The 27,738-nt window shown below is 46.3% G+C and overlaps 1 protein-coding gene across 1 annotated transcript; it reads left to right on the top strand.

Annotated features, from left to right (window-relative positions):
• The first annotated feature begins 1,241 nt into the window (after positions 1-1,241).
• Positions 1,242-25,831, top strand: LOC141220398 (uncharacterized). The gene is made up of 4 exons (XM_073666325.1): positions 1,242-1,322; positions 8,661-8,843; positions 13,452-13,575; positions 24,346-25,831. The coding sequence occupies exons 1-4, from the start codon at positions 1,242-1,244 to the stop codon at positions 25,716-25,718; spliced, it is 1,761 nt and encodes a 586-aa protein (XP_073522426.1). The 3' UTR covers positions 25,719-25,831.
• The last annotated feature ends 1,907 nt before the right edge of the window (positions 25,832-27,738 follow it).

A 27,738-nucleotide genomic window follows, 5' to 3' on the forward strand; every position in this document is an offset into this window, starting at 1 on the left:
TCACCGACCACGACCGACGGATCCTGTAAATAAGGCTCCGATCACATCTACAAGACGTCACCGACCACGACCGATGGATCCTGTATCTAAGGCTCCGATCACATCTACAAGACGTCACCGACCACGACCGATGGATCCTGTATCTAAGGCTCCGATCACATCTAGAAGACGTCACCGACCACGATCGATGGATCCTGTAACTAAGGCTCCGATCACATCTACAAGACGTCACCAACCACGACCGATGGATCCTGTAACTAAGGCTCCGATCACATCTACAAGACGTCACCGACCACGAGCGATGGATCCTGTAACTAAGGCTCCAATCACATCTACAAGACGTCACCGACCACGACCGATGGATCCTGTAACTAAGGCTCCGATCACATCTACAAGACATCACCCAACACTGATGGATCCAGTCTCTCGGCCTCTGGTCTCCTCCTGGAATCCCCTCAGTGCTGACGTCACACAGATCCTGTTCTGTCTCCAGGAATATAATCTGCGGGGAATGTTCTCTGCTCTGTATATAATGTCTCCTGGGCGCAGGTCTCTGTATAATGGCTGATAACAGAGAGAACAGAGATCCAGGAGAAGTATGAAGCGTCTGCTGCACTGAGGGGGAGGAGATGTGGTGACGTCATCATTATCACAGGTCCTTCACTTCTCTCCTGAGCTCCGCCCCCTGATCACATGGCGGTGACATCACCACAGGTCCTCCAGCTCTCAGTGCAGCAGCTTCCTCCTGGTTGTGTGCAGCTCTTGCTCTCTGTTATCAGCCGGCAGGACGAGATCCCTCCAGCTGATCCAGTGTTCATCCCTCCTTCTCCTGAATGACCCCGAGGATGGACGAGGACGAGACCACCAGAAGATTATTACACTTCACCCTGGAGATCATCTCCCTGCTGAGCGGAGAGGTAACTCCTCTACATTTCTATCAGCTTTATTGTGTTCTGGAACAAGTCCGACATCAGGTTTTGCTATCTGATCTGAGAGCAGCATGATGTGGGGGCAGAGACCCTGATTCCAGTGATCGGTCACTTACTGTGCTGCTCGCTGCAGTTCTGATGAAATCCCTGTTTTTTCTGCTGTAGCTCTAGTAGTGCTCTGAGCTCTGTATAGCTCCACCCACAGCCCTGATTGGCCGCTCTCTGTACACTGTGCATAGGCAGAAAGCTGCCAGTCAGTGGCAATAACTTGGTGACAGATTCTATTTAACCTCTTCATGCCATTCACCGTACATGCAGCACCTGATGCAAGCAATCCAGAGTATTAGATCAGCGATCCGGGCAGGAAAAGTTGATGTCCCGTCCAGAGACAAGGTAAATTAGTGTAAAAAAAAAAAAGTTTTTAAAATTTGTAAAAACATTTTTAAAAAAACAAGAACAAAGAAAGGAAAAATTCTTAATTAAATACACATATTTACATAAAAATAAATAAAGTACACTTTTGGTATCGCTGTGTCCGGAACGACCCGATCTATAAAACTGTCCCACTAGTTAACCCCTTCAGTGAACACTGTAAAAAAACAAAGCAAATAACAATGCTTTATCACCATACCGCCAAACAAAAAATGTAATAACACGCGATCAAAAAGGCGAATGTAAATAAAAAATGGTATCGCTGAAAACACCATCTTGTCCCGCAAAAAACAAGCCACGATACAGCTCCATCAGCTGAAAAATAAAAAAGTTATAGCTCTCAGAATAAAGCAATGAAAAAAAAATTTTTTTCTATAAAATAGCTTTTATTGTGTAAAAGCGCCAAAACATAGAAAAATGATGTTAATGTGGTACCGCTGTAAACGTACTGACCTGAAGAATAAAGCTGCCTTATCAATTTTACCACACGCGGAACAGAATAAAAAAAAAACATAAAAAAAAATTCTGGAAGTTCTGTTTTTTGTTTATTCTGCCTCCCAAAAATTGGAATAGAAAGTGATCAAAAAATGTCACGTGCCTGAAAATGGCACCAATAAAAACGTCACCTCGTCCCGCAAAAAACAAGCTGTCACATGACTCTGTCGGCCAAAATATGGAAAAATTATAGCTCTCAAAATATGGCGATGCAAAAACTAGATTTAAAAAAAAAAATGCGTCTTTTAGTGTGTGACAGCTGTCAATCATAAAAACCCGATATCATTCTGGTATCACTGTAATCGCACCGACCCGAAGAATAAAGCCGTCTAATCACTTATACCGCATGAGGGACAGCGTAAAAAATAAACTCTAGGGTTAGGGTTGTAATGGGGTTAGGGCTGGGTTTGGGGTTAGGGTTGTGATGGGGTTGGGATTTTTTTCAAAAGTAAAAAAAAAAAAGATGACGATATGGCGACTAATGTCGAGCATAAGTGCTCGCTACCTGAGTTTGCATCGGGTGCTCCGGTATGCACCGAGTATAGCGGGTGCTTGTGTCTCCGCCCCATATGCATTGTGGCCAAAAAAACCTCACGGGGATTGCCTGCCATGCACGAGCGATCCCCGCATGTTTTTTTTTGGGTGTCTAATAACCATGAAACATGCGAGCGGGGACTCGAGCATGTGACTCGAGCACCCGCGATATATGGTGCATACCCGAGTACCTGATGCAAAATCATGTAGCGAGCACTAATGACAACTTATTCAATATGATGACCTAATATTATCAAATTCTGTGTCGTACCTCTGGGTTCAAAATGTTCACTATACCCCTTAATAAAATCCTTGAGGGGTCTAGTTTCCAAAATGGTGTCACTTGTGGGGGGTTTCCACTGTTTAGGCACATCAGGGGCTCTCCAAACGCAACATGGCATCGCTAATTATTCAAGCAAATTTTACATTCAAAAAGTCAAATGGCGCTCCTTCCCTTCCGAGCCCTGCCGTGTGCCCAAACAGTGGTTTTTCCTCACATATGGGGTATCTGCGTGCTCAGGGGAAATTGCACAACAAATTTTGGGGTCCATTTTTTCCTGTTACCCCTGCGAAAAAAAAAAAAAATTGGGTCTAAAGTAACATTTTTGTGAAAAAAGTTAAATGTTAATTTTTTTCTTCTACATTCCAAAAATTCCTGTGAAGCACCTGAAGGGTTAATAAAGTTCTTGAATGTGGTTTTGAGCACCTTGAGGGGTGCAGTTTTTAGAATGGTGTCACTTTTGGGCATTTTCTGTCATAAAGGCCCCTCAAAGTGACTTCAAATGTGATGTGGTCCCTAAAAAAATGGTTTTATAAATTTTGTTGTAAAAATGAGAAATCGCTGGTCAACTTTTAACCCTTATAGCTCCCTAACAAAAAAATTTTGGTTCCAAAATTGTGCTGATGTAAAGTAGACATGTGGGAAATGTTATTTATTAACTCTTTTGTGTGACATATCTCTCTGATTTAAGGGCATAAAAATTCAAATTTTGAAAATTGCTAAATTTTCCAAATTTTCGCCAAATTTCCCTTTTTTCACAAATAAACGCAAGTGATATCGAAGAAATTTTACCACAATCATGAAGAACAATGTGTCACGAAAAAACAGTCTCAGAATCAGGGGGATCCGTTGAAGCTCCAGAGTAATTACCTCATAAAGTGACAGTGGTCAGAATTGTAAAAATTGGCCCGGTCATTAACGTGCAAACCACCCTCGGGGGTAAAAGGGGGTTAATATTAATGATATAACTTAATATTCAGAAGAATTAAAGGGGTATTCCCATCTCCAAGATCCTATCCCTATGGGATACCGGATTTATAGTGTGTTTCATATAAATGATGTGGTTTTTTTGTGTAAACTGTGCATTTTATATAAATGGTAAGACCTGCTGACAGGCAGCACAAAAAGGGTTAATCTTCCTCTAACAGGCTTGATCATGTGACCCAGCTCTGTTTAATATGCAGAAGCTTCTGGAAAAACGCCTTTGGGCAGTCAGCCAATGACTGCAGCTCTAACAGTCACATGAGAGTGGGAGGAGTTAAATCCTGTGAGGTAGTTAAGGATTGAAGAGGCAGTTGGTGGTCAGACATTTTGAGAAGAGGAAGCCATTTTGTAGGTGAAGGAGTTACCTACCTTCTCCCTGACTGCTGCGCTTAAAAAGGGGACAGACACAATAAGGGGAGCTGATAGTCTTCATATTAGGAAGAATTACCTCAGGGCAGAAACAGAGCACAGCGCTGAGGAAGAAATATTCAGATTTGATGAAACCAGAGGTTTCCAGGATCTGCCTGTCTGCAGGTGCACAACAATATTCAACCATGAGTGTCATCCTGTACCTCAGCTCCCTACCGCTTGTGAATAAGGCTATGTGCCCACGATGCAGAAATGAAGCAAAAATTTTCCTGACCATTTCTGCATCTCCTTGCCAGAAAAATGCATGCGGATTGTGCATGCGTTTTTCCTGCAGAATACATGCGGATTCACATGCGTTCCCCCATGCGTTTCTGCATGTGGATTGACAAGCGCTTTCCAGGCGATTTTAGCATCACTTGGAAAGTGCTTGACAACTAGGTCACTCTATATAAATCCATGCAACCGGCATGGATTTATATAGTGTGAACCGAGAGAGTGGTAAAAATAAAAAATAAATGTATACTTTACCCTCCGATGGCCCTCGGTGTCCCGCTCATTCCGTTCTCCCTCGCCGGCCACTTTGAATTGAAAGACCTGCCGACATCAGCGTCACGTGACCCGTCACATGACTCTGACGTCAGCGCAGGTCCTTCAACTCACTGCAAAGTGCCGAGAACCAAGCAGGAGCGGTGCGCGGGCCGACAGAAGGTAAATATACATTTATTTTTTATTTCATCCTTTTTTTTACAGATTTTTTAATGGTACCTGGGTGCTGATGAGACTCTCCTCTCCTCCACACCCGGGTACCATCCGCACATTAGAACGCGCCAATTACGCAAGTACAGATGCAGTCTTGCGGAATTGGCGCGTTCTAATGCAAGTCAATGGCGGCAAAAACGCAGCGTTTCCGCAAAATTAATGGACATGCTGCGGATTTTTGAGCGCAGCGTTTACGCTGCGGAAAAATCCGCATCATGGGCACAGCACATGCGGATTTCAATTGGGGAACATTGCTGCCCTTCTACCATGCGTTTTTAATGCGTTTCCGCAACGTTTAAGCAGCTGCAAAAACGCAGCTTAAACGCATTAAAATCGCATCGTGTGAACTCAGCCTGAGTATCATCCTGTACCTCAGCTCCCTACCGTTTGTGAATAAGGCTATGTGCCCACGATGCAGAAATGAAGCAGAAATTTTCCTGACCATTTCTGCATCTCCTTGCCAGAAAAATTCATGCAGATTCTATGTGCGTTTTTGATGCGTTTTTGACGCTTTTTTGATGCGTTTTGTAAACGTTTTTTAAGCGTTTTTGAAGCCAAATAAAGTTAGTGGAAAAAAAAAAGGCCAATAATGTAATTTCCTAGTCAAACCCCTATTCACCATTTTGGAAGTATTCAGGATGCCACAAGAACTGCAGCCCCTGTAATTAATATAAAAAATATATATACACATACATACTCAATGCAGATATGTACGCGTGTGTATACATGGGCACAACCCCCCCCCACACACACACACACTCCTCACCCAGTATCCAATTACGGCTCTTTCACACGTCTGAATCTCTGGTACGAATGGTGATGACTTTTTCCACACATACCGGAAACACACACAGACCCATTTCAATGTATGCTTGGTCACGCATACGCTGTACAATAATCTTACATTTCAATGTATTTAAAAAAAAAAATGGGTGGGTTCACGTGTATTTTTAATAACCAGCAGAGGGAAAGCAGACGGCTGAGGGCTGATATAGTCTGGGAAGTAGCCAGGGATCATGGCCCCTTCCCTTGGTATTAATATCAGGCTGCAGCAGTTAGCTTAGCCTTTACTGTCCATTCTACAGGGGGACCCAAAAAAAAAAATGACATAGTGTCCCCATATAAATTGGAGCCAGCAAAGGCTCTGCGGACAGCTGTGACCTGATATTAATAGCCTAGAAAGGGGCCAAGGTTATAGGCCCCCTCCCAGGCTATAATACCAGCCCTCAGCCGCCCCAGATTTTGCGCATCATATTTTTGCGCCAAATCTGACGCTTAGCCTCGCTCTTCCACGCTGCCCTGGTGCGGTGGCAGGGGATAATAGTAGTGGGGTTCATGTCAGCGCCAGCTGCCATAAAGCCCAGGTTAGTAATGAGGGGCGTCTATAAGACACCCCCATTACTAACCTACAAAGAGTTAAAAAGAAAAAACACACACTACACCCAGAAAAGAATTATTTATTTGAAATAAAACACACAATTTTATTTAATTATTAATTTACTAAAAAAAAATAATTACCTGTCCATGCTCCTGCGATGATCTCCAATGCACAGCTGTCACATCTGGAGATGTGACAGCTGTCATGGCTGCTGTAAGCTCACACTGCTGGGAACACGTCCGCTCCCGGCAGTGTGAGGCACTGACTGAGGTCACCAGAGTGCATTCAGTCAGCGCAGCTCCGGTGACCCCCCTTACGGCCCTGCTGTACCGTGGGAATTTCTCACGGTCAGCGGGGCCGTAAAGGAGCTCACCAGAGCAGCGCTGCCTGAAATCCAGTGAACTCACTTATGCAATGACGGGGCTGCTTTACGGCCCCGTCATTGTAGCGGTGGCAGCGGTTTAGAGCGGTCACATTTTATGTGGCTGCTCTAAACTGGAGATCTTCATGGGACACTCGTGGATTACTACGGAGGGCTAAGGATAAAATTGTGTTTTTTTATTTTATATTTTATTACAGGAGATTGAGGGCTTCGGGGAATTAGGTGTATAGGTGAGTATAGGTGTATTTTTTTTATTTTTTACTTTATTTTAGGTGGCGATCGGCGGGAACAGGTAATGTATAAACTAAATTTCTTTAGGCAACCACTGGCCACCAATGAAATGTATTTTTAAAATTAATTGGGGACCAAACAAAAAAAAATGGGGACTTTAAATTAATAAAACAAAATAGGTTGCCAAAAAAAAAAAAAATGGGGGCATACAAAAAATAAAAAATGTATAGGGGCAAAAATATAAACCTATGGGGGCCAAAAATAACATATGGGGCAGTTTTACGGACACATTAGGGCAATTTTAACAGCAGGATCAGGCTGATGGGAACTACTGCTCCCATCGAGCTGATCCTGCTGCCACTAGTGGACGGGGGACAGACATAGGCCGAAGGGAGTAGTAGTGTCACATAGACCTATGTCTGCCTGCACGCAGACACCCGCTGACAACAGCAGACACCGCACAGAGCCCATGCTGACACCGCGCAGGTTTCCAGCGCAGACACCCGTCATGACCGGGACATTCAGGTCCATCTTGTACCACCCCAGGTGCTCAGCCATGATCCAGGAAGACAGGAATGGTATGGGATTCTCGTCTTCCTGGATTTATGGGATGGCTGGAACCCCCCCGCATGAGGTCACTTCCCATTTGCTGCAGTCTTGTGTTCCAAAATCGCAGCAAATGCGCTTTAATTCTGCAAGTAGTTTTACATATTTGCAGATTTGAAGCGTTCCAATGCAAGTCAATGGCGGCGAAAACGCAGCGCTTCTGCAAAATAATTGGTGGTGCTGCGTTTTTTTCACCATGAAAAAACGGAAGTGGAAATTTGAGCAGCATGAGCACAGCAGACGCGGATTATCATTGGGGGACATGGCGGGCCTTCTACCAAGCGTTTTTGATGCGTTTCTTCAGTGTTTTTGCTGCTGCAGAAACGCTTCAAAAACGCATCGTGGGCACACAGCCTAAGAATTTGACCCATTATCCCCAGTAAAGGGACTTCTGTTTAAGTTCTTTAGGCTTCTTTATGACTGGGGCTCGGGTGCACAGACTACTACCACCATCATCACCCTCTACCTGGAGGCATTTACTGGAAAAATATTATATTGTGGAGTTTAATTTGAGAAGAGAGGACTCTTCTCCTGACAGAAAACTGTCCACAGCGAGATACATTGTATACTGCGAGGAGTGCAGCCCCCTGCCATACACCACATGAGATTACCACACTTGTGCACACTTAAAGGGGTACTCCCATCTCCAAGATCCTATCCCAATATGTAGTAGGTGTAATAATAGTAATATTAGCAAATGCCTCTAATTAGAAATGTAGTATAGTATTTTTGATTCGCCACTTACCTCATGTGCAGAGCATCGCAGGACCTTAGGTATCCATGGTTACGTCCACTGATAAAATCACAGTTAGTTGGCTAGCTGCTAGTGGTCATAACCATGGATACCTGAGGTCCTGCGATGCCTGCACATGGGGTAATAGAGCTAGCGAACCAAAAATACTATACTACATTTCTAATTGAAGGTATTTGCTAATATTATTATTATTATTACACCTACTACATATTGGGATGGGATCTTGGAGATGGGAGGACCCCTTTAACTGAAAAAAACTAAAGAAATGAACTGGAATATAAATGAGTGTACATGCAGCATGTAAGAGCGTGTTCACACATGGCCCAAATAGGGTCACTGTGTAATTTTGATCAAAATTAAAGTCAAACTAATAAGAATTGAAAAAATTGGCCTAATCAGAAAGGTGAAAACAGTCTCGTGGGTGAAAGTGTTAATAGGAACCTGTAATTAGGTTTTGGGTTAGAAAGCCACAACTATTTCATTATATCTCTGGGGTTTTGTGTTTTACCACTTTTCTCCATACACAGGATTACACAATAGTGAGGAAGACACCGGGGGAGGGTGTGACTCCCATCATCCATCTCCAGGAGTCAGGAGGGCGGAGCCCGGACCCCATCACAGAGCCTCCCTCGCACTCCCCGATACATGAGAGGAAGAAGAAGAAGATCCTAGAGCTCAGCAACAAGATGATTGAGCTGCTGAGCAGAGAGGTGACTGCTGGGACATTATACAGGACAGCACTGGAGGATTCTGGGTGATGAGCGGAGCGGTGACTGCTGGGACATTATACAGGACGGCACTGGAGGATTCTGGGTGATGACCGGAGCGGTGACTGCTGGGACATTATACAGGACAGCACTGGAGGATTCTGGGTGGTGAGCGGAGAGGTGACTGCTGGGACATTATACAGGACAGCACTGGAGGATTCTGGGTGGTGAGCGGAGAGGTGACTGCTGGGACATTATACAGGACAGCACTGGAGGATACTGGGTGATGACTGGAGAGGTGACTGCTGGGACATTATACAGGACAGCACTGGAGGATTCTGGGTGATGACCGGAGAGGTGACTGCTGGGACATTATACAGGACAGCACTGGAGGATTCTGGTTGATGAGCGGAGAGGTGACTGCTGGGATATTATACAGGACAGCACTGGAGGATTCTGGGTGATGACCGGAGAGGTGACTGCTGGGACATTATACAGGACAGCACTGGAGGATTCTGGGTGATGACTGGAGAGGTGACTGCTGGGACATTATACAGGACAGCACTGGAGGATTCTGGGTGATGAGCGGAGAGGTGACTGCTGGGACATAATACAGGACAGCACTGGAGGATTCTGGGGGATGACCAGAGAGGTGACTGCTGGGAAATTATACAGGACAGCACTGGAGGATTCTGGGTGGTGAGCGGAGAGGTGACTGCTGGGACATTATACAGGACAGCACTGGAGGATTCTGGGTGGTGAGCGGAGAGGTGACTGCTGGGACATTATACAGGACAGCACTGGAGGATTCTGGGTGGTGAGCGGAGAGGTGACTGCTGGGACATTATACAGGACAGCACTGGAGGATACTGGGTGATGACTGGAGAGGTGACTGCTGGGACATTATACAGGACAGCACTGGAGGATTCTGGGTGATGACCGGAGAGGTGACTGCTGGGACATTATATAGGACAGCACTGGAGGATTCTGGTTGATGAGCGGAGAGGTGACTGCTGGGATATTATACAGGACAGCACTGGAGGATTCTGGGTGATGACCGGAGAGGTGACTGCTGGGACATAATACAGGACAGCACTGGAGGATTCTGGGGGATGACCGGAGAGGTGACTGCTGGGAAATTATACAGGACAGCACTGGAGGATTCTGGGTGGTGAGCGGAGAGGTGACTGCTGGGACATTATACAGGACAGCACTGGAGGATTCTGGGTGGTGAGCGGAGAGGTGACTGCTGGGACATTATACAGGACAGCACTGGAGGATTCTGGGTGGTGAGCGGAGAGGTGACTGCTGGGACATTATACAGGACAGCACTGGAGGATTCTGGGTGATGACCGGAGAGGTGACTGCTGGGACATTATACAGGACAGCACTGGAGGATTCTGGTTGATGAGCGGAGAGGTGACTGCTGGGATATTATACAGGACAGCACTGGAGGATTCTGGGTGATGACCGGAGAGGTGACTGCTGGGACATTATACAGGACATCACTGGAGGATTCTGGGTGATGACCGGAGAGGTGACTGCTGGGACATTATACAGGACAGCACTGGAGGATTCTGGGTGATGAGCGGAGAGGTGACTGCTGGGACATAATACAGGACAGCACTGGAGTATTCTGGGGGATGACCGGAGAGGTGACTGCTGGGAAATTATACAGGACAGCACTGGAGGATTCTGGGTGGTGAGCGGAGAGGTGACTGCTGGGACATTATACAGGACAGCACTGGAGGATTCTGGGTGGTGAGCGGAGAGGTGACTGCTGGGACATTATACAGGACAGCACTGGAGGATTCTGGGTGGTGAGCGGAGAGGTGACTGCTGGGACATTATACAGGGCAGCACTGGAGGATACTGGGTGATGACTGGAGAGGTGACTGCTGGGACATTATACAGGACAGCACTGGAGGATTCTGGGTGATGACTGGAGAGGTGACTGCTGGGACATTATACAGGACAGCACTGGAGGATTCTGGGTGATGACCGGAGAGGTGACTGCTGGGACATTATACAGGACAGCACTGGAGGATTCTGGGTGATGACCGGAGAGGTGACTGCTGGGAAATTATACAGGACGGCACTTTAGGATTCTGGGTGATGAGCAGAGAGGTGACTGCTGGGACATTATACAGGACAGCACTGGAGGATTCTGGGTGATGACCGGAGAGGTGACTGCTGGGACATTATACAGGACAGCACTGGAGGATTCTGGGTGATGACCGGAGAGGTGACTGCTGGGACATTATACAGGACAGCACTGGAGGATTCTGGGTGATGAGCGGAGAGGTGACTGCTGGGACATTATACAGGACAGCACTGGAGGATTCTGGGTGATGACCGCAGAGGTGACTGCTGGAACATTATACAGTACGGCACTGGAGGATTCTGGGTGATGAGCGGAGAGGTGACTGCTGGGACATTATACAGTACAGCACTGGAGGATTCTGGGTGATGAGCGGATAGGTGACTGCTGGGACATTATACAGGACAGCACTGGAGGATTCTGGGTGATGAGCGGAGAGGTGACTGCTGGGACATTATACAGGACAGCACTGGAGGATTCTGGGGTATGACAGGAGAGGTGACTGCTGGGACATTATACAGGACAGCACTGGAGGATTCTGGGGGATGACAGGAGAGGTGACTGCTGGGACATTATACAGGACAGCACTGTAGGATTCTGGGGGATGACAGGAGAGGTGACTGCTGGGACATTATACAGGACAGCACTGGAGGATTCTGGGGGATGACAGGAGAGGTGACTGCTGGGACATTATACTGGACAGCTCTTGAGGATTCAGGGTGATGAGCGGAGAGGTGACTGCTGGGACATTATAAAGGACGGCACTGGAGGATTCTGGGTGGTGAGCGGAGTGGTGACTGCTGGGACATTATACAGGACGGCACTGGAGGATTCTGGGTGATGACCGGAGAGGTGACTGCTGGGACATTATACAGGACAGCACTGGAGGATTCTGGGTGATGGGCGGAGAGGTGACTGCTGGGACATTATACAGGGCAGCACTGGAGGATTCTGGGTGATGAGCGGAGAGGTGACTGCTGGGACATTATACAGGACGGCACTGGAGGATTCTGGGTGATGACCGGAGAGGTGACTGCTGGGACATTATGCAAGACGGCACTGAAGGATTCTGGGTGATGAAAGGAGAGGTGACTGCTGGGACATTATACAGGACGGCACTGGAGGATTCTGGTTGATGATCGGAGAGGTGACTGCTGGGACATTTTACAGGACGGCACTGGAGGATTCTGGGTAGTGACCTTATAGGTGACTGCTGGGACATTATACAGGACAGCACTGTAGGATTCTGGGTGATGACCGGAGAGGTGACTGCTGGGACATTATACAGGACAGCACTTGAGGATTCTGGGTGATGAGCGGAGAGGTGACTGCTGGGACATAATACAGGACAGCACCGGAGGATTCTGGGTGATGACCGGAGAGTTGACTGCTGGGACATTATACAGGACAGCACTGGAGGATTCTAGGTGATGAGCGGAGAGGTGACTGCTGGGACATTATACAGGACAGCACTGGAGGATTCTGGGTGATGAGCGGAGAGGTGACTGCTGGGACATTATACAGGGCAGCACTGGAGGATTCTGGGTGATGACCGTAGAGGTGACTGCTGGGACATTATGCAAGACGGCACTGGAGGATTCTGGGTGATGAAAGGAGAGGTGACTGCTGGGACATTATACAGGACGGCACTGGAGGATTCTGGTTGATGATCGAAGAGGTGACTGCTGGGACATTTTACAGGACGGCACTGGAGGATTCTGGGTGGTGACCTTATAGGTGACTGCTGGGACATTATACAGGACAGCACTGGAGGATTCTGGGTGATGACCGGAGAGGTGACTGCTGGGACATTATACAGGACAGCACTTGAGGATTCTGGGTGATGAGCGGAGAGGTGACTGCTGGGACATTATACAGGACAGCACCGGAGGATTCTGGGTGATGACCGGAGAGGTGACTGCTGGGACATTATACAGGACAGCACTTGAGGATTCTGGGTGATGAGCGGAGAGGTGGCTGCTGGGACATTATACAGGACGGCACTGGAGGATTCTGGTTGATGATCGGAGAGGTGACTGCTGGGACATTTTACAGGACGGCACTGGAGGATTCTGGGTGGTGACCTTATAGGTGACTGCTGGGACATTATACAGGACAGCACTGGAGGATTCTGGGTGATGACCGGAGAGGTGACTGCTGGGACATTATACAGGACAGCACTTGAGGATTCTGGGTGATGAGCGGAGAGGTGACTGCTGGGACATTATACAGGACAGCACTGGAGGATTCTGGGTGATGAGCTTAGAGTGGACTGCTGGGACATTATACAGGAGAGCACTGGAGGATTCTGGGTGATGACTGGAGGTGACTGCTGGGACATTATACAGGACAGCACTGGAGGATTCTGGGTGATGACTGGAGGTGACTGCTGGGACATTATACAGGACAGCACTGGAGGATTCTGGGTGATGAGCGGAGAGGTGACTGCTGGGACATTATACAGGACAGCACTGGAGGATTCTGGGTGATGACGGTGTCGTTGTTGTCAGGTTCATATAAGGTGTCAGGACGTCGCTGTCTATCTCTCCATGGAGGAGTGGGAGTATCTAGAAGGACACCAGGATCGGTACCAGGAGGTGATGATGGAGGAGCTCCGGCCTCTGACATCACCAGGTGAGAGGAGACTCTTGTTGGCTCCGGTGGATGTGATGACGTCTCTCGGCCTCCTCCTATAATAGATGATTTTTCTCCAGACTTGCTCTGGTTTTCTCTACATTTTCTCACAGCTTTCATTCCCTGATTCTTCTCTTCTGATCTGTGAGGCCCGGTTTCTCCGCTGTCGTCTTCATCAGTCTTGAGTCTTCGTCCTCGGCGGCTTCTTTCAGAATCTTTCTCCTTCCTTAGAGCATCGGTCACATTTTGTCTGCAGATTTCCCAATGGAATTTTTCATAAAGTCCCACATTCAATATAACAGCGGATCGTCCTTTGCTTTCCTTATGAGGAGGTCAGAGTTCTCGTTAAGTTCTTTCAGAGCTCGTTGCTCTGATATCATTAGATTATGATATTTCTGTCCTTGAAATTTTGTGTTCCTTTTTAATGTAAGTAGTTCATCTTCAATCATTTCCTAGAAAACATCCAAGACTGGTGGACGAGACTTGACCGGATAGTAATGGAGATTTTTTTTATAACAAACGATTGAAAGTAACTGTCTGTTGTGTTGAATCGCTGGAGTTTTATGATCAAGAAGTGAACTCTTCATCAAAAGTTCCAGTTCTATTGGGAACATCATCATGAGAAACTTCTTGTAACGAGTTCTCCATGTTCTCATTCTGTTCATTGACCATGAAATGACAACGCAAAGTGAAAGTTCTCACAACTTATTCACATCTAATAAAGTTCTATGAACGTCAAACTCAATTGTCGGGGAGAAGGTTAAGCCTTTGGATAGAACTGTAACTTCAGCCTCTGTTAATTACTGTCACTAAAGAGATGAAGCGTTTTCTTCAAAGGGCTAAAAATATATCTTTATTATTAACAAATAAAAAAAAAAAACATATAGAGGAATACCATATATATTCATATACAAATACAATATATACAAAAAGTGAGGTACAAGTTCAGGAAGAACAATGGTGGTATACCTGGATATAACACTTGGTGTACTGCACTGCTACATCTAAGGCCCAGGTGATACAAATAAGCATCAACAGACCAAGTGCAATAGGACACAATAGATAGACATAATGGTAATGTTACCAGCAGTGCAGGAAACCAGGGACCCAACCAGCAAAGGCTAAACAGACAGCTGCAGGCTGATATTAATAGCCTGGGAATTGGATATTGTCCCCCTCCCAGTGCAAGAACATCAGCACTCAGCTGCCCAAGAATTGGTGCATCCATAAGATGCACCATTTCTGGCGCCTAGTCTCGGCTCTTTCCACTTGCCCTGGTGCGGTGGCGAGTGGGGTAATACTATTGGGGTTGATGTTAGCTTTGTAATGTTTGCTGACATCGAGCCCAGGGGTTAGTAATGGAGAGGCGTCTATAAGACACCCCCATTACTAACCCCGTAAGTTTAGTTAAAAAAGCACACACACAAAGCAAAGTCCTTTAATTGAAATGAACACTCCCAGACCCTGGGACCCTGGATGCGCCATTTTTTGGGCGGCTGCAGGCTGATGTTATTAGTTTGGGAGGGGGTACAATATGCATGGCCCCTTCCTAGGCTATTAATACCAGCCTGCAGCTGTCTGCCTAGCCTTTTCTGGTTATTAAAAATAGAAGGGGCCCCCACATCATTTTTTGGGAGGGGGTCACCCCTTGTTAATAACCAGTAAAGGCTACGCAGATGTTAATATTAATCCCCTGGGAAGATCTATGTTAATTAATGTTTATTACCCGCTTCCCAGACTATAAGCATCAGCTATCCGCTTTCCCCCTTTGCTTTTTTTACTTTAAATTCTTTAATTATTAGCTAAATCCATGTACAGCAGCTCCACACGCCCTGCCCTGATGATATATCTCACTGACTCATTTCTATCTTTCTAGATCTATAAAAAAAATGTTTTATTAGTTAGAAAATTAGCCTGAAATGTCAGAGAATGACCGTCTGTAAAAGCTGATGTTATAAACGCGTTTGATACGGATGTCATACAGATGCGAGACAGGTGAGAGAAGTCGCTTCGTACTCGCAAGACAATCATCCTACTGTTCAGGAAGATCCGACCAATTTTATTTCAGCCGATGAGTGCGATCCCTTAAATGCGACATGTTAGTAACGGCTGATTGACGTCAAACTGGCCATAGATATAAGTATTGGGGAGCAGGACTGCAGACTTAAAATGCAAAAGGGGGAGAAAGGAGGAAACTTACAATTGGTTTTGTAAATTTTGTTTGAAAAATAAGAAATTGCTGATTAAACTTTTAACAAAAATAATAAATCTGATGTGAAGTAGACATGTGGTAAATGTTAGTTATACCATACAAAATAGTTAATACATATCTGGTTAAAAGGCATAAAAATTAAAAGTCCAACATTTTTTTTGTAAAATTTTCGATATTTTCATAAATAAACGCAAAAAAAAAAGCCAAATCCTAAATTTACCACTAACATGAAGCACAATGTGTCACGAAAAAACAGTTTCAGAATCAGCGGGATCCGTTGAAGCTCCAGAGTTATTACCTCCATAAAGTGACACTGGTCAGGATTGTAAAAAATTGGCCCGGTCAGGAAGGTGAAAACAGACGCGAGAGTGACGGGGTTAAAGGGATATTTGTCAGAAGAATATGTATTATGGAGCTTTTCTGTGGAGTCTGACCAGACAATCTCTCCTTGGCTCCTCGTGTGCATCAGTAAGCGCCCATGACCCCGGTGCCGGCTCTCTAGTTCTCCTTTCTACACATTGATAGGTACTAACCGCTGCGTACCGGGTGCTCCCCACAACACCGTCCTTCCGGGTTCTGTGACTTCATCCGTCAGCCGTACATGTGCCCTTTTTTCCTCCTTCAGAGACAAACGCAGAACTTTTCAGCACTTGCTGCCTATTTTAGTGTTTTTATGGAGGCGGATGTGGAGATTTATCTCTATTTAAAGAAGAATAAGAAAGCGGTAACTCGTCTTTTAATAGATCAGGTTCTCTCCTCTTAGTGATCCCAGAGGATCCTGTCCAGGAGGGAGGCCGTGTCCTCATGATGACATCATGAGCTCTCAAAAAACAATCACTGGTAAATGGTCACCGTCCTTCCCCCAATCTCCATAATGGTGAATTAGGAGAGAAGAAACCGATGGATAGAAATGTGGAGCTTGCTCCAGCTCCTCTGTGGTTCCATCCCTGGAGACGAAACTTGGAGAAGTTGTGTTTCTTAGTACGGCTCCTCCATCTGACTGACGAGGGTCTTCTCTGTCCCTCTCCTCAGGGTCCTCATCCTCCGAGTGCAGAGCATTAGGCTTTGGCCTCGCTGATTATCACTTCATACTTGAGGCCCACAATGTGCTGGGACCTCGGTACCGGTGGTGAGAACCACAACAATGTAATTTATTCCCTGATACATAAACATAGAATTACTGGTTCTGAGAGACGAGTCTCATATATAGACAGATACACGGCAGGTCATGTATTCAGTCTCTATGTCTCCACAGATGGATCCAGGAGGAGAAATCCACCAGAGAGATGTCCCCGTCCTCTGTATCCCCAGGACTGTCCAGAGGAGAATCACAACATCCCGGAGGATCATCAGGTAGATGACACTGAAGTCCCCACAACATCTGACCATGAAGTGATGGGACCTGAGCTCATCTTACATTTTTATTTTTAGGGTGAAGATCTGGTTGATATTAAGGTTGAGGTTATACAAGGAGCACAAGAGGCGATCGCAATATGGGCCGATCAGCAGGGTGAGGAGGGGAGACTGTCATGTCTGTTCTGTGGTCACCTACTACTACTCCCGTAATTTCATCATAACATGTGTGGTAGATCGCTCACACGGAGGTAGACACAGGTACACTGTTTCTTTAAAAACTTCTCGTTGGTTTATTAAGATGCAGCATAAACCAACACTGAGTCCATAAAAGAAATCACGGCCCTTTGGCCAAAAAGTTCTCGTTGGTTTATTAAAATGCAGCATAAACCAACACTGAGTCCATAAAAGAAATCACGGCCCTTTGGCCAAAACAGGAAAACAAAGCAAAATGGTGACACAAAAGCACAGTCTTTGTGATAGCAGGGATCAACCTGCTGAGAGTTCAGCAACTCCACATGGTTCAGGAAAAACAAACACAAGATCCTCTCTGGAGCTAGCTTCTCCAGACACTGAACACTGAATGCCTCAGTAGGACTTGTATTTAAATCAAAGACCACACTCTGAGATGGAGATATGGTGAATGACCTCCCACCCTTCACAATGATCATTCACAAAAAACACTCCCTTTTAACATGGAAGTTTAACCTCTTTAAGCAAGTAACATGTTGGAGCAAATTTCATGGTTTCAATTCACAGAAGCTAATAGCCTCCATGAAATATATCTTCCCTCTATCACTTTACCAGTGACTTTGCCACACATGACACAATCTATTCCGTTACTGTGTGTTTCCTACAGATGGATTCAGGAGGAGAAATCCACCAGAGAGATGTCCCCGTCCTCTGTATCCCCAGGACTGTCCAGAGGAGAATCACAATGTCCCGGAGAGTCATCAGGTAGACGGTGCTGAGCCCTGTACCGGATCTGTATATGGGGGGACATTTCTGATTGAGGTCATAGATGTCACAGATTTTGGTGGTTTCTTGTATTGTGCTGATTGTTACATCTGATATATCAGGAGGAAGATCCAACTAAGAATAAAGTGAAGGACGAGACAGAAGAAGAAGCGATGACGAGGGGGGATCAGCCGTGTGTGAGTGACGGGAAGGAGGAGATTCCGGTAGATGTTTCCACAGGTGTGTAATAATGACCGGCGTGTGATGATGATGATGACCGGTGTGTGATATCGTGTGGAGTCTCCGGTGCAGTGAAGCTTTATCCGCTGTCCTCATCACAGCAGAAGCGTCCGGTGATGGCGCGACTGCTCCTGTAGAGTCCGGCTGTGCACCGATGAATAACGGGGCCGCCTTCACACCTATTCTTTATGATTTAGGAATCACATATTAGTTTTCCTTTACCTTCTATAATATTCTTTCCATCCTTTACGTTCATATTTTTCTTCCACAAGTCCCTGCTGCCATATAAATGACTGAGCTTGTGCTCCAGGTGATGAATCTTCCCGTCCTATGGATCTCGGGGATGTAGCAGCCTCTGCCTGGTGCTGACGAGTGACGACACATGTCACATGTAGAGTCGTCCTACCTGTCGCCTCTGTTTGCCTCCCACTGCCTCCGACATTGAGGCCGGCGTTCTGGTCTCTCCTCATCCAGGCCGGCCGCCCGGTGGCATGAAGACCCCTATGGTAAGTCAGTAAGTGCCGTGCTATGGAGGTGTGGGTCAGACATACTGCTGTCGTCCCTCTGCCACTATGGAGGCCATCTTGGATGTAGGAGGACCAGAACACCGGTCTCAGTCGGAGGCAAGCGGAGGCCACCAGGTAGGTGACAGTACATGACAGATGTTTAGTCCTCTGTGCCGGGTGGAGAATTGCTTCATCATAAAAGGGATTAGGAGCTCGTATCTACAAACAGCTGCGATGGCCGCATCTAGAGTTGTCGTTATCTTACATCATGTCGGTTTTTGAGTTCTGGTTCAACCAACGTATAAACATGGAGACTAAATACTACCCAGAGGGGGCGCCCTTTACCATGCACGGATTATATCCCCTGTCAGCGTCTCATTTATGGAGAGATTCACTATATGGAGAATAGTATTGGGCCACACGCATTAATCACTGCATTCTGGCTTCTCCTTCAGGCCCTGTTGTCCCCCCGGTGTATAACATCCAGCCCTGTCCCACCCCCCAGTATATAACATGTGGCTCCTCGGTATGTATTGGTTACAATTTCAACTGCTGGGTATATAGATCCCGGGGGGCATACTCAGGGGGTGATATGTGCAGGACAGGCCAGATGTTATACAGGGGTTATATTCACAATAACCAGGGTGTACTTTATTATAAGAGCACATTGTGATTTTGGGAACGTCCCTTTAGAAGAATCTTCACTCTCGGTCTCTCCAGACAAGATGTCGTCTAGGAATCGTCCCCCCATCTGAGCCTCTAACGTGAATAAATAATTCTCTTTCCAACAGTAAAATACATAAATTACCAAAAGAAGGTAAGAAGACGTCCTCATCCAGGTTCCGAAAGTTTTAAGTTTTTTTTGTTTTGTTTTTTTTTTTACCAATAAATTGGATGAAATTCTTTTTCCGACAAGAATTGTTACCAAAGAAAGAAACTGCTGCTCAGATTCCTGGCCGTTCCTCCGACATTTATGAATGACATGATAACCGGGTGTCACCGTTCTCCATACATGTGTCCCCACACTTCTCACACTCAGCGCTGATTGGACAATGTAGGGGAACAATGGTAACGCCCAGTTGTCAGTATTTCCTTACATTTATAGGGTGAATAGCAGAAGAACTGCGCAGCTTAGTGACCAGTAACATTATGACTCCGGAAATGAGAGGACGAGAAAGTAAAAAAATCAATAAAATAATGTATCTGTAAGGCCGATAATGGGGGAAATGATTTACAGATAAAATGACCAAACAACTTACAATCCTAGAATGTTCTGGTTGGAGGGGACCACCTCCAGGGTCCCCGTATCCAGCCCCCTGCTCAATGCAGGACTCACCATCTCAGACAGATGTCTGTCCGGCCTCTGTTGGATTGTTTCTTCCATTCTTGATGGTTTATTTCTCATTACTGACCTCGCTGTATGAGAAGCTTTTTTGTGGGGGATGAGTTGTATTTCTCATCTTGTTACTTTATCATCTTTATTCTGCTGTTATTTTTTAGAATTTTTCTCTCATGAGCTGCACAAGTTGAGTGATAAAACGACCGTCCACCCTGAGACTGAGAAGCGACTATACGGTTATCATATATAGACTCCCTTCCTTGTGTCCTCCATTTGCCTCCTGTAACGGTGAACCGATGGAGGAAACCTGGCAGTTCCTAATAATAAGGCGCTTACACACAGTCTCCATACAGCCGGTCCCAGAGGTTTCCCGGCTTCCATCTTTTCACCACTGTACAGTGATCTGGACTTACAGCACAGACACCGGGGCTGCTCCACATAGTAGTGCTGGCTGGTAGAGCGAGCTGGCAGAAGAAGGCCGACATGTAAGATCTGACCCAAAGATGGCAGGTACTAGACAATCAAGAAGCGGGACGAGGTCAGAATCAGGAAGCCGAGTAAGAATGGTCCTGTAGATGGAGGCCTAAGTCATCCCGGGGTATTATGGAAGCCAGACAAGGTTACCAGAGACAAACAGGAGCAATGAAAGCAGGTGCAGAATACATCTGTAACTGGTGACGCCCCGCAGACTGCTGGGAGATTACTAGGATGTGTCGCTGCCCCATAGGTCACAGCACAGGAAAGGCAGGGGAGGGTGGGGTAGACGTATTACTGCCCTCCCCATACCACTGCACTGGCCATCCTGGAAGCCGGGGGAAGGGACCACCGATCTGAGGGGGCAGCGGAGGGCAGAGGACCCCATAGGGGACTGTACAGGGAAATGTGTAGTGTTCAGTCCCGGGGTGGAGGGTCGCTGTAACTGCGGTAATACAACTGATCCAAGCCAATAACAATATATTTATTTCATTTTCTTTTAGGACTTTTCTACAATAAATACTTTGTTTCTTTTCAGACATTTTTGTGTTACCAAATCCTGGCGGCCATAAACCATAAGCGATGTATTGTTACATGGTGACAGTATTCCTCATTGTTCCCATATAATATACACAACGTCCTGATCAGTCTTTATTACACAAGAATAAGAGGAATAAACTTCATGAATTGTAAGAATAGACGAGATGGAAATAGGAAACTTTCTCCCCGGAGTCTCCACAGAAATCTGCGTATTTCTTCTTCCGTCTCAGGATTCTCGGTTCCGGGGTAAAATCTCTATTCAGTTAGGAAACATTGTTCCATCACTGAGATCGGAGGTGACGGCCGCTACTGATAAGATTCTGTGTAGGGGGAGGGGAGAGGAGGGCGGGGCTAGAGGCCGAGCTCCTCCCATCTACATGGACTCTGACCAGTAGTGACCGTCCTCTCCTATCTCAGTAATGGGACGCGTACACCCGGCGTCAGAGGCTCAATGCAGTGAGGAGGAGAAGCCGCGCGCATGCGGTAGGTTTGTCATGTTCTCAAGCCCCCAAAGCCGTGATGACATGCTAAGTGGGGCGACTACTCTGGGGTCACGAACGCCTCATCGACAAGTCAAAGGCCTCATTTACATATCATAAACTTTAGAAATACAATACTATTTCTAAAGATCTGTTTGTGTGTTTAATGTAATAGAGATGTTAGGCGGAGAGTTTATATCTGCAGACACAACTGCTGCGGGTTCTGGGGGCACAGGGAACGGACAGTTTCCCTTTAAACATCATTTTTAAGGACATATATTTAGTGTTTTGGGCAGGGGCGGATGTATCACATGTGCAGTAGGTTCAGCTGCATATAGACCAAGTAATGTAGGGAGGCTCCAGGGGGTAAGGAGGATCCGTGGTGTAGGGAGGCTCCAGGGGATAAGGAGGATCCGTGGTGTAGGGAGGCTCCAGGGGATAAGGAGGATCCGTGGTGTAGGGAGGCTCCAGGGGATAAGGAGGATCCATGGTGTAGGGAGGCTCCAGGGGATAAGGAGGATCCGTGGTGTAGGCAGGCTCCAGGGGATAAGGAGGCTCTGTGGTGTAGGGGGGCTCCAGGGGATAAGGAGGCTCTGTGGTGTAGGGAGGCTCCAGGGGATGAGGAGGATCCGTGGTGTAGGGAGGCTCCAGGGGATAAGGAGGATCCATGGTGTAGGGAGGCTCCAGGGGATAAGGAGGATCCGTGGTGTAGGGAGGCTCCAGGGGATAAGCAGGCTCTGTGGTGTAAGGAGGCTCCAGGGGATAAGCAGGCTCTGTGGTGTAGGGAGGCTCCAGGGGATAAGCAGGCTCTGTGGTGTAGGGAGGCTCCAGGGGATAAGGAGGATCCGTGGTGTAGGGAGGCTCCAGGGGATAAGGAGGATCCGTGGTGTAGGGAGGCTCCAGGGGATAAGGAGGATCCATGGTGTAGGGAGGCTCCAGGGGATAAGGAGGATCCGTGGTGTAGGGAGGCTCCAGGGGATAAGGAGGATCCGTGGTGTAGGGAGGCTCCAGGGGATAAGGAGGATGCGTGGTGTAGGGAGGCTCCAGGGGATAAGGAGGATCCATGGTGTAGGGAGGCTCCAGGGGATGATGAGGATCCGTGGTGTAGGGAGGCTCCAGGGGATAAGGAGGATCCATGGTGTAGGGAGGCTCCAGGGGATAAGGAGGATCTGTGGTGTAGGGAGGCTCCAGGGGGTGATGAGGATCCGTGGTGTAGGGAGGCTCCAGGGGATAAGGAGGATCCGTGGTGTAGGGAGACTCCAGGGGATAAGGAGGATCCGTGGTGTAGGGAGGCTCCAGGGGATAAGGAGGATCCGTGGTGTAGGGAGACTCCAGGGGATAAGGAGGATCCGTGGTGTAGGGAGGCTCTAGGGGATAAGTAGGCTCTGTGGTGTAGGGAGGCTCCAGGGGATAAGCAGGCTCTGTGGTGTAGGGAGGATCCGTGGTGTATGGAGGCTCCAGGGGGTAAGGAGGATCCATGGTGTAGGGAGTCTCCAGGGGATAAGGAGGATCCGTGGTGTAGGGAGGCTCCAGGGGATAAGGAGGATCCGTGGTGTAGGGAGGCTCCAGGGGATAAGGAGGATCCGTGGTGTAGGGAGGCTCCAGGGGATGATGAGGATCCGTGGTGTAGGGGCTCCAGGTGGTAAGGAGGATCCGTGGTGTAGGGAGGCTCCAGGGGATAAGAGGCTCCGTGGTGTAGGGTGGTTAATGGAATAAGGAGGCTCCAGAGGAGACATGGAGGCCCATTTGCACTACAGGTTGCTCACATACTGGAATCGTTCCGCTTTCTACCACTGTAGATTTTTCTTCTCAGACATTGGAAGAAGGACTCCCCTGGGTCCGGTAATTAGGATTTAACCCTGCAATATGACTTCGGTGCTATTTCATTCTTATAAGGGTTCGTATCATGTCCTTAGTAGGGTTGAGCGAGTATGTTCTGTCCAAGTATGCTCGGGCCAAGCTCCGAGTATTTACAGCTGCTCGGTGATAAGGTTAGATCGCTCCCGGGTGCATGATTTGCAACTGTTTGACAGTTTTATTACATGTGAGGAATGTGTAAGAAATAGACATTTCTCCCATGTAATAAAGCTGTCAAACAGTCGCAAATCATGCACACGGGAGGGATTCAACCATATCACCGAGCAGCTATAAATACTCGGTGCTCGGCCCGAGCATACTCGGCGAAAGGGTTGATAGAACATACTCGCTCAACACTAGTCCTTAGGCATACTGTGGACATGATTACGGCGGCCACCTTTATGAGGCCCACCTTTATGATTAGTCGATCTCATTTGCATACGGTAATGTAAGATTAAAATCAATTTTTAATTGTGTGGACACTTTTCTACACTAAGAGCATGATGGGAAGCTTGAGAGAGTGAAATGGCACTGGTGGTACATTAAGGGGGTAAATCCTGATGACAGGTTCCCTTTAAGAACTGTCTATTTGCCGTCTAATCTCTGCCACCCCTGACTTGTGCCAATATCACCAGATTATAAGTGTTATTCACTTTACCTCTCATTGTGTTAATGTTATGACATGTAGTTGTCCTCCTTATTACCGGTACTTTCACTGACGAGGGTCTTCATTGTGAGATCCAGAAAATAAATGTGTAAATCTCTTTGGATATGATTTTTTTAACAACACAAATCTATCTTTCATTCTTATAGGAAATCCTTGTGAGAATAAAGGTTTATCACTAAATTGTAAAAAAGAAGATATCAGGAAGCACTCTAATGGAGAAAACCTCATCACCCTTCCTGCACCTCCTGGACTTCACAGCACTTCACTTTCTTATAATCCTCCTGATCATGAGGAATCATCTCCTGAGCAATCTCACATTATTACCAAAAGTCCAGGTGACACAGTGGATACAAGATTTCAGTGTGACAAGCAACTTACTAAAAGCTCAGCTCAGACACAAAGAAAACACAAAGGAGAAAAGCCATACTCCTGTTCAGAATGTGGGAAATGCTTTACATATAAAACAAAACTTGTTATACATCAGAGAAGTCACACAGGAGAGAAGCCATTTTCATGTTCGGAATGTGGGAAGGCCTTCACAAGTAAATTAAGTCTTGTGTTGCACAAGAGAAGTCACACTGGGAAGAAGCCGTATTCATGTTCAGAATGTGGGAAATGCTTTACAGATAAATCAAGATTCATTATACATCAGAGAATTCACACAGGAGAAAAACCATTTTCATGTTCAGTATGTGGGAAATGCTTTAATGATAAAAGGACTCTTATTAGACATCAGAAAACTCACACAGGAGAGAAGCCATATTCATGTTCAGAATGTGGGAAATGCTTTGGATATAAAGGGAGTCTTATTAGACATCAGACATTTCACACAGGAGAGAAGCCGTATTCATGTTCAGAATGTGGGAAATGCTTTCCAGCTAAATCAAGATTTATTATACATCAGAGAATTCACACAGGAGAGAAGCCATTTTCATGTTCAGAATGTGGGAAATGCTTTACAGATAAATCAAAATGTGTTAGACATGAGAGAATTCACACAGGAGAAAAGCCATTTTCATGTTCAGAATGTGGGAAATGCTTTACAGATAAATCAAAATGTGTTACACATGAGAGAATTCACATGGGAGAAAAGCCATTTTCATGTTCGGAATGTGGGAAGTCCTTCACAGATAAAGGGAGTCTTATTACACATCAGAGAATTCACACAGGTGAGAAGCCATATTCATGTTCAGAATGTGGGAAGTCCTTCACAGATAAAGGGAGTCTTATAAAACATCAGAGAATTCACACAGGAGAGAAGCCGTATTCATGTTCAGAATGTGGAAAATGCTTTACAGAGAAATCAAAATGTGTTAGACATGAGAGAATTCACACAGGAATAAAGCCATTTTCATGTTTGGAATGTGGGAAGGCCTTCACAAGTAAAAAAAGTCTTGTGATGCACGAGAGAAGTCACACTGGGGAGAAGCCGTATTCATGTTCACTATGTGGGAAATCTTTTGTAAATAAATCGTATCTTGTTAGACATGAGGGAAGTCATACAGGAAAGAAACTGTAATCATGTACACTGTGTGTTTTAAAATTTTTTATAAAATTGCTCAGAATAATGAGTACACTTCCTTTGATAAATAAGATTGTCATTAATATCTCACTGAATACCAGAACAATTTCTAAAATTTTCCTTTCCCCCATGACCAGTGCCACACGAGAGAGGGAATTCACCCAATAAGGACAGGAAGCGTACTGAATAAGAGGGCTGCACCTCTACCCCGCATCATTTTTGTTTCCTGTCCATGAGGGAACCTGAAGCTGAAGAATCAGGAGAGGAAAGTTAAAGGAGAAACTTACCCAGGCCTTGCCTGGAAGAAAGGCTCCTCGTATATAGTGCTGGTGTCGGGTCCTGGAAGCGCCACCGCTGGTCACTTGAGGGCTCATGTAGATGCGAGCGCCGAAGTCCTTTTGGATGCCTGCTGGCCCCAACAAAGTCCCAGGCTTGCGCATGTGCAGGACGCCCTGGGATTGGTGCGCCCTGATGAAGAGTATGCCAGAGACTTCTGACCTGAAGTGTTGGATTTCACTTCCAGGGGGTCTGGAGAAGGCATGCACAAGGGGGTGGGGGAGTTGCTGTGGCTGGTCCCTCTTTTAAAATCACGCCTGACTGCCAAAAGAGTGGGTTTGCTCTGGATCTCCTTCCCCACGTGATATGGAGGAACGTCAGTGCCAGGATCAGAGTTCATGCAGCAATGGCAGTCTCATGAGTTGCAGAAGTGACAGTACAACCAACCACGAATAATGGTGTGATTTGATCCAGCCTCTGAATCTGGTACCCTTATTAAACTCCAGAATGCTGACTGATCTTTGTGAAATTTCACCATGGTAATTAAGTCCCTTTTTCTTGTCTCTAATTACTAGGAATGGCTTAAGAAATGTGGCACAAAAGAATAAGGAGTGAACCCTTTGTAGGGATAAGTTACCTGACTTGTGGCAGAAAAGACTGTGCAGATTGTATACAGAAAACCGCATGTGAAGAATCCACTAACTTCATGGATTTGAGATCCGTGATCAGGGTACAAGTTAAGGATTCCCTTGAGACCCTTATTCATAAAAAAAGGAATAGAAAGGGAAGGAAAGGGTCCAAAAAATTATCACCTGATTTAGATGAATCTATAAAGTCAGAAGGTGAATGTGGATTGGATTCTTGTTCCTTTTCATTCTTTAATGGCGATACAGGGGGTAGGCCATGCTTTCCTATAAAAGTCGCAGATAGGTTGATTAAGGCTGTGAGAGCTACCATGGGCATCTCAGATCCTAAGACCCCCAAATCCATACAAGAGTTCATGTTTTGTGGATTAGAGCAAAAAAAAGAGGCGCATATTTCTAATTAATGAAAAGATTCAGGCTCTCATTAAGAGGAAAAAATGAAGAGAAAGGGTTCACTACCATCATCTTCTAAGAGAAGATGCCAAAACAAGACTCGTGGAATAAGATCCCAAAGATAGACGTAGCAGTGGCCAATTCATCCAGAAAATCTACCTTGCCTTTTGAGGATGTGGGTATTCTGAAAGACCATCTGGATAGAAAAGCAGATGGTTACTTAAGACACACCTGGGAGTCCTCGGTGGGTGCCCTGAAGCCAGCGGTCTCTACGACCTGTACAGCCAGATCTATGATTATCTGGTTGCAACAACTAGAAGGTCAACCGAAGGATAATGTCCCAAGGGAAAAGATCCTGGCTGATGCAGGGAGCAGCAGCTTTTATTGCAGATGCCTCAACAGACTCAGTGAGGCTGGCAGCCAGGTTAGCGGGCCTCTTTATTGCCACTCGTAGGGCGCTATGGGTAAAAAGTTGGCCTGGGGATGTCCAGTCAAAGACCAAACTGTGTTCAATCCCATGTGATGGGGGCTTTCTTTTTGGTCAAGTTCTGGATGACATCTTGGACAAAGCTGGAGATAAAAAGAAAGGATTCCCAAGTTTGTCTATCCCAGAATACATGAGTTCCTTTTGGAATAGAAGATACAGCCGGAAAATACCTCCTAGGGAATCAGGGAAAATAGGAAGTCAGAAGACTAAAAAAAAG

Source organism: Phyllobates terribilis, unplaced genomic scaffold (assembly GCF_046119375.1).
Source record: "Phyllobates terribilis strain yellow unplaced genomic scaffold, ASM4611937v1 Scaffold_291__1_contigs__length_2406647, whole genome shotgun sequence".
Taxonomy (NCBI): domain Eukaryota; kingdom Metazoa; phylum Chordata; class Amphibia; order Anura; family Dendrobatidae; genus Phyllobates; species Phyllobates terribilis.

Bases quoted from the DNA above. Each gene is read 5' to 3' on its own strand.
- LOC141220398 (XM_073666325.1), top strand. From the start codon at position 1,242: ATGCAGCACCTGATGCAAGCAATCCAGAGTATTAGATCAGCGATCCGG. The intron at 1,323-8,660 runs GTAAATTAGTGT...CTCCATACACAG, and splicing joins ATGTCCCGTCCAGAGACAAG to GATTACACAATAGTGAGGAA. The intron at 8,844-13,451 runs GTGACTGCTGGG...CGTTGTTGTCAG, and splicing joins TTGAGCTGCTGAGCAGAGAG to GTTCATATAAGGTGTCAGGA.